A 7645-nucleotide genomic window follows, 5' to 3' on the forward strand; every position below is an offset into this window, starting at 1 on the left:
ATTTCAATATTCTGTTATCTGTTGAGCTCTGTTTTGTGACTGATTATATGGTCAATTTTGGAGAACGTATCATGAGGTGCTGAGAAGGTATATTCTTTTGCTTTAGGGTAAAATGTTCTATAAATATCTGTTAAATCCATTTGGTCCATAACTTCTGTTAGTTTTACTGTGTCTCTGTTTAGTTTCTTCCTCCTTGATCTGTCCACTGTTGAAAGTGGGGTGTTATAGTCTCCCACAGATATTGTGTGAGGTGCAATGTGTGCTTTGAGTTTTAGTAAAGTTTCTTTTATGAATGAGGGTGCCCTTGCATTTGGAGCATAGGTATTCAGAATTGAAAGTTCTTCTTGGTAGAGTTTTTCCTTTGATGAGTATGAAGTGTCCTTCCTTATCTTTTTGATGACTTATGGTTGAAAGTCAATTTTATCCCATATAAGAATGCCTACTCCAGCTTATTTCCTGGGACCATTTGCTTGGAGAAGTGTTTTCCAACCATTTACTCTGAGGTAGTATTTGTCTTTGACACTGAGGTAAGTTTCCTATATGGAGCAAAGTGTGGGGTCCTGTCTACAAATCGAGTCAGTTATTCTATGTCTTTTTACTGGGGATTTGAGTTCACTCATATTAAGATATATTAAGGAATATTTATTGTTATTTTTTATGTTATTTTTATGTTTCTGTGGTTATCTTCTTTTGGGTTTGTTGAAAGAAAATTACTTTCTTGTTTTTTCTAGGGTATAATTACCCTCATGTTGGTGTTTTCCATCTATTACTCTTTGTAGGGCTGGATTTGTGGAAAGATATTGTGGAAATTTGTTTTTGTCATGGAACATCTTCATTTCTCCATCTATGGTAATTGACATTTTTGATGAGTATAATAGCCTTGGCTGGCATTTGTGTTCACTTAGGGACTGTATGACATCTGCCCAGGATCTACTGGCTTCCATAGTATTTTGTGAGAAGATGGGTATAATTCTGATAGGTCTGTCTTTATATGTTACTTGACCTTTTTCCCTTAATGCTTTTAATATTCTTCTTTGTTTTGTGCGTTTGGTGTTATAATTATTATGTGACAGGAGAAATTCATTTTCTGGTTCAAACTATTTGGAGTTCTGTGGGCTTCTTGAATGTTCACGGGCATCTCTTTCTTTAGGTTGGGGAAGTTTTCTTCTATAGTTTTGTTGAAGATATTTACTTGCCCTTTAAGTTGGGAAGCTTCACTCTCTTCTATACCTATTATCCTTAGGTTTGGTCTTCTGATTGAGTCCTGGATTTCCTGTATGTTTTGGGTTAGGAGCTTTTTGCATTTTGCATTTTCTTTGACTGTTGTGTCAATGTTTTCAATGTTATCTTCTGCACCTGAGATTCTCACTTCTATCTCTTGAAATCTGTTGGTGATACTTGCCTCTATGACTCCTGATCTCTTTCCTAGGTTTTCTATCTCCAGTGTTGTCTCCCTTTGTGACTTATTTATTGTTTATTGTTTCTATTTCAATTTTTAGATCCTGGATGGTTTTGTACAGTTCTTTCACCTGTTTGGTTGTGTTTTCCTGTAATTCTTTAAGAGAATTTTGTATTTCCTCTTTAAGGTCTTCTACCTGTTTACATGTGTTCTCTTGTATTTCTTTAAGGGAGTAATTTATGAACTTCTTAATGTCCTCTATCATCAATATGAGATGTGATATTAAGTCAGAGTCTGCTTTTCTGGTGTGTTGGGGTAACCAGGGATTGCTGTGGTGGGAGAACTGGGTTCTGATAATGCCAAGTTGCCTTGGTTTCTTTTGCTTATGTTATTGTCCTTGCCTTTCATCATCTGGTTATCTCTGGTGTTAGCTGGTGTAGCTTTCTCTGACTGTGGCATGTCTGTCCTGTAAGCCTGTGTGTCAGTATTACTGGGAGAGCAGTTCTCTCTGGGAGGAATTTAGGTATGGAGAGCTGTGGTACAGGATCAGCTCTGGTGTGGAGACAGAAACCAGAAAGATCCTATCCCCTGCTGATCCTTGGTTCCTGTATCCTAATGGCTCTTGGGCCAGAAATTTGTAGAGAAGTGGGTCTATCCTGTGCTCACAAATGTGTAGGCACTCCTGGGAGACCAGCTCTCTATTGGTATTATTTGTATATGTAGCTCTGTGGCACAGGATCATCTCCAAGGCTGTCCGAGGCTGCTCCTAAGTTCCTGTATCCTCAAGGTTCCTCTAAGCAATTCTGGTGCCCTTACCTGTGCTCACTGGCTTGTCTGCACTGCTGGGATGGTAGTGCTCTCCCAGTGCTATTTCAGTATACAAGACTGTGACAGAGGGTCGACTCCAGACAAAAACAGAGACCGGAAGTTAATGACATTTTTCAATACCATTCTATTGGCTCCCTCCTTCCTTGCCCTGACAGTGTTGCAGCTTCTTTCAATTTGTGAAGGTTTCTAATCATAAAATCATTTTATATTGGCATTCTCTGCATTGTCTAAAGTGCATCTTTCACACATGTGTGACAGAATGGTTCCCAACCAAGTGACACACTGTCTTTTATTATGTATGCCCCCCCTTTCTAGCCTGATAGAGGGCAGAGACAAGAACCAGTATGCTTGACAGAGTTTTCCTTTCCTTGTACATTTGATTCTCAAGGATTCAAATTGAGTGAAAAAATAAACTGCCTTAAAAGTCACAGATGGAAAAAGCCATGGGAAACATAACCAAAATCTTCCACCAGCATTCTGCAAAGGAGGGAGACCCAGACACCCTAAGCCAGAAAGAATTCAAAGACATGGTGAATGATGATATGCCAAATTCCTACAAGGTAATACTTGATTAGTGAGAGAGGGGGCTTAAGTCTATAACAATTAGGGATAAAATTCCTGCAACTTCCACATAGAAGCAGCAAAGGCTCTGTCATGGGAGGTATGAAAATTCAGTCACTGATAATCAGTAATTAATCATCTGTATTGTGTGAAGCCCTGTTCTGAGCAGACATGTGTAGAGGAGAACCCAAAACTTATGATGGAGACACAGTATTCAGAACTCTGACAAGATGGTATCTTGGGAGTACGGAGGAAGATGAGTTAAGAGTCCTGTGGGTGATCTGTGCTGGGTGAAGCGGATGTGAGTGGACTAGAGCCAATTCCTACTTTGAAATTGTGACATTTAAGCTGAGACTTCAATTCTAAAATTAAACAAACATGAAACAATCCTTGATTGGAAGCTGAGGGACATTAAGCCTCAGCAGGGTCTCAGGGTAAACCTGAAAACCTACAAAAGAACATGCAGAGCTTTAGACCATGTGGAGAGAACCCAGTACAAAATTCACAAAGAGAAAGCACTGCCAAATATTAGGAATTTCCTATGCTCAAGAAATGACTAGTCAGTTCTTAGAATTGGGAACAAAACACCCAGGGAAGGAGTTACAGAGACAAAGTTCGTAGCTGTGATGAAAGGATGGACCATTTAGAGACTGCCGTATCCAGGGATCCATCCCATAATCAGCTTCTAAACGCTGACACCATTGCATACACTAGCAAGATTTTGCTGAAAGGACCCAAATATAGCTGTCTCTTGTGAGATGATGCCGGGGCCTAGCAAACACAGGAGTGGATGTTCACAGTCAGCTATTGGATGTATCACAGGGCTCCCAATGGAGAAGCTAGAGAAAGTACCCAAGGAGCTAAAGGGATCTGCAACCCTATTGTTGGAACAACATGATGTACTAACCAGAACCCCGGAGCTCTTGTCTCTAGCTGCATATGTATCGAAAGATGGTCTAGTCGGCCATCACTGGAAAGAGAGGCCCATTGGACTTGCAAACTTTATATGCCCCAATATAGGGGAATGCCAGGGCCAAAAGAATGGGAATGGGTGGGTAGGGAAGTGGGGGGTGATATGGGGGACTTTTGGGATAGCATTGGAAATGTAACTGATGAAAATATGTAATAAAAATATTAAAAATTTAAAAAATAAAATAAAATAAAATATAATCACTCAAATAATGCCATAGTTCACTTCTGTGCCCATGGCCAACACTAACAATTATATATTTTCTTCTTACAGAAAGAGAAAAAGGATCAGAAAGCAATGAAATACATGATGGAGGACTTTGACACAAATGAAGATGATATCTTGAGTTTTGATGAATTTGTAGAGCTGGTGAAAAAGGTCTTAATTAAAGGACATGAGGCATCCCATGAGCAAGCATCCGCACATGGCCATGGACACAGTCCCAGGCATGGGGCAGGCATCAGAAAGGATGACAATGGCCATTGCCACAGCAACTAATCAGAAGACCAAACCACTTTGTGCTTGCCCAACCAACGATGCAAGGAAGATAGTGTCTTTTAAAACCTTATATGTGGAGTTTTGGGATGGAGAATAATAAAGTCTTTCTGCATGCCAGGGTCATGTATAATGATTTTGTCTCTTAGACTTGTCCTTCCCAGTGGCCTGGGCACTAGGCAGGCTTTCTCTTATTTGAAGCTCAAGCCCCACACTTCATTATAATGAAATAATCATCACAAACTTTTGCTATGATTTTCCAGTGTAAACCTGTTACCATATTGCCATCTAACTATACCCTACTTTTTGAGTGGAAGTTCACATGATTAACCTATTAATGAAGGAAAAAGCAGCTGGTCTCCCCTCAACATGCCAGCCATTTCCAAACTTGGCTCTGATCATCTTCACTAAGCTCTGCCAACAAAGTCTTTTAACAGAATTCTATTCAACCAAAAGTTTTTCTGTCATATCATGTCAGGGAAGTAATATTGGAACTCTAGCAGTGTGGACAATGGTCTGTACTAATTCATTTCTGAATCCATACTGCATTTCTGTTTAATTATTACTCTAAATAGTTACCCTGAAATATGGTATTCTTATATGTGAACCAAGATAATATTTCCCTTCCCAACAGCACTTGGAAAGAAGGGGATGGGTTTATCTGGACAATATCTGTGAAGATATTTATTAATTGTGCATCTGTGTGGCTCCCAAAGAAGTATGGAGTTGATACATACCTGCTGGGCCTTATTTAGCCAGATACTGAGGCCTAGTGAGGAAGCCTGAGACTTTGCTTAGAGACCTGTCTTGTTCACTTCCTTACTGGAGTAATTCAGAATGACCTGCTTAAGTCTGCCTCTGCCTACTACCGCTGATGTGTCAATTTCTTATAGGCCCCATGATATCACCAGATACAACTCCCCCTAATCATCTCACACCACCCCATACATCACTTCACTCCATACCCTCCCTCAGTTTCCCCCACCCCCTATGCCATCTTGCCTCACCAAAAATTTCCACTTCCTTCCTCAACCCTATATAAACAAAAGACTAATACTAATGCTTTGACAGACTCCAGACCCAGGTGTGTTTGTTTTGGGCCACAACACACACCATCCCGCTTCAGCCCTAAAGTGACTCATTTGGACCGGGTTCTCTCCTCTCAGCCTAGACCTGACAGCAGAGAGCTGGCACATAGCCATCTATGCTTTGTTTCGTGAGCCTCTATAGTCAAGGACCCTTAAGCCAATGTCTCAGAATTGTCCCTACTAATCATTTCTAGAGAACTGTGAACTTCGGATGCTTTAGAAAAATAGAGGTAGGTGAACTTTCTCTACCATGCTTAAATTTCTACTTAGTGGGTCTAGCCCTTGGAGGGGAGAAGATATCTAATCAGCAACCACATTCATGTTCAGAAACAGCTGAGGACTCTCAGCTGACCCAACCAACAAGTGGGGACTTAGTTGACTTAATCCTGTTTCATGGCATTTCCCTTATTCAGCCTTGATTTTCAGGTTCTGACCCTCCTCTGACAGATGTCAGATTCCGAAATGTTGCTTTCATGTTTTTTGTATTTATTTATTTACACTACAGATTTTATTACCCACCCCTCCATCCACCCTCCAACTGTTCCACATCCCATACCTGCTCTTTCCTTTGGCCCAGCCCTTGCCCTGGTGACAACTGCATGGGGTAAATGCAGTCAAACTCCCTGCGTTCTACCTCTCCAAGCAGCCCTGCCCAGTGGCAGAGCAGACATGGGCCTACAAACCTACAGTAGTAAATGCTAGAATCTCAAAGAAGTAGGCTCTAATATCAATAAGAACAGTACTTCTTAGCAAGGCAAGAGCAAGTAGGCAAAGAGCAAATACTTTCTTTTCATCAAAACTCAGCTGACTATCCTCATTTGTATCAAGATCCTCCAACAGGTAGCTCATGGCTCTCTCATTCTTTTTCTCTTTCTGTGAGTAGAAGAGTGATAGCTGTCAGTGCTGGCCATCAGCACAAAAGAGAAATAGGAAGCACTAAGAGTGAGCATATGGAACATCCAGGGGAGCAATTTAAAAGTAGAAATGGAGGGGATGCTGAATTGTGCTATGCACTTTCCAGTTTGTTCCAGAAATAGCTCTTCACTTTGGTCCTTAGGAATGTTTTATAGACAAAAGTCAGAAATTTACATGTATGTCTAGGAATGTTACTCATTCTTCCCTAAAACAAGTAATGATTAAATCTGCTGGAAAGGGGATCTTAGGATTCTGATCTTCTGAAAGGTACATCATTTGTATAGGATTTGAAAATTCATACAAATTCAAACATAACTTTGAGAAATTTGACCTCTCTCTACCTAGTGAGGAAGCACTCAGGAAACATGGCATATTGGGACTGTGAAGGATTATAGCACTTCACAGGGTGTGATAAATAATAGGAGTGGTCACCCATGTGACCCATGAGTATCAAGTGGTAGAGGAGAACACCAGCCAGCTGAACATTGTCCACGTACTCGGTAGGATAGTTTGGCTAAGCTTTCTCCTATAACACAATTAGATCATCCTCAAAGAGAGCACTTCCTGATATGTCAAACTGTTTTGGAAAGGGATGTTGATAGAAGTGATAGAATCAAAGGACAATCTCTAAGGTTGCCTAGAGAGGCTCTTGTGTACCCCTTGTCTTACTGGAAGCAGCACCTGTTTGACTGAGATCCTTAGTACGGGGAGTTCTCTGTGTCATTAAATTTTCCCACCATGGCATTTTTCCACTTTAATATGTATTCTAAGTAGGTTGAAGACCAGCTGACAAGAATGATCAAAATAATGGAATGATACTGGGACCCATGACTTGTGTCTTATTAGGTTCCTTCCAGGCTTCTGCTTCTTTGCATTTAAAAAAAGAACACAAAGGATTTTGGAATGGATCCATTTATGTAGAATTGACTATTCATTTCCTAAGCACAGGGACTTACTAACAGTGCTTTTGAATATAACTTCTGTGTTGGGTGCTCTCCACATGGTCTTGATTTTCACACTTTCTGCTCTAGGTCCTCGGGTCTACTATGAGTCCTCTATTGAAGTATAGTGTCCTTCACCTAAAAGGCTGTCTTTCCTATGCTGTCACTATTTCAGAGGGAAAGGGTCCCTCTATTCCACTGATCTTGTCTGCATCCAAGACAGAACACACAGGACTCTGTCTCATCTTTCTCCACACTTCCAAGATATTGGGATTGTCTTATTCTGAAGGTTGTGTCTCCATCATCAGTATACTCAGTTGATGGTTCACATCTCCATGTGACTGTCCAGAAGAGGACTTAACACAGTTTAGAAGTTCAAATCCTGACTTTCACTGTCTAATTTCTCTTACCTCCAGTGAGAGAGAGCCCGTGTTGCCTCTGTGTGGAG

At 40.7% G+C, this 7645-nt stretch overlaps 1 protein-coding gene across 1 annotated transcript; it reads left to right on the forward strand.

The window, feature by feature from the left end:
- The first annotated feature begins 2626 nt into the window (after positions 1 to 2626).
- Positions 2627 to 4316, forward strand: LOC110288978 (protein S100-A9-like). The gene is made up of 2 exons (XM_021155197.1): positions 2627 to 2787; positions 4032 to 4316. The coding sequence occupies exons 1-2, from the start codon at positions 2659 to 2661 to the stop codon at positions 4254 to 4256; spliced, it is 354 nt and encodes a 117-aa protein (XP_021010856.1). The 5' UTR covers positions 2627 to 2658; the 3' UTR covers positions 4257 to 4316.
- Positions 4317 to 7645: the final 3329 nt, after the last annotated feature.

The sequence above is a fragment of the Mus caroli genome, unplaced genomic scaffold, assembly GCF_978045245.1.
Source record: "Mus caroli unplaced genomic scaffold, Mus_caroli_1 scaffold_3, whole genome shotgun sequence".
Classification (NCBI taxonomy): Eukaryota; Metazoa; Chordata; class Mammalia; order Rodentia; family Muridae; genus Mus; species Mus caroli.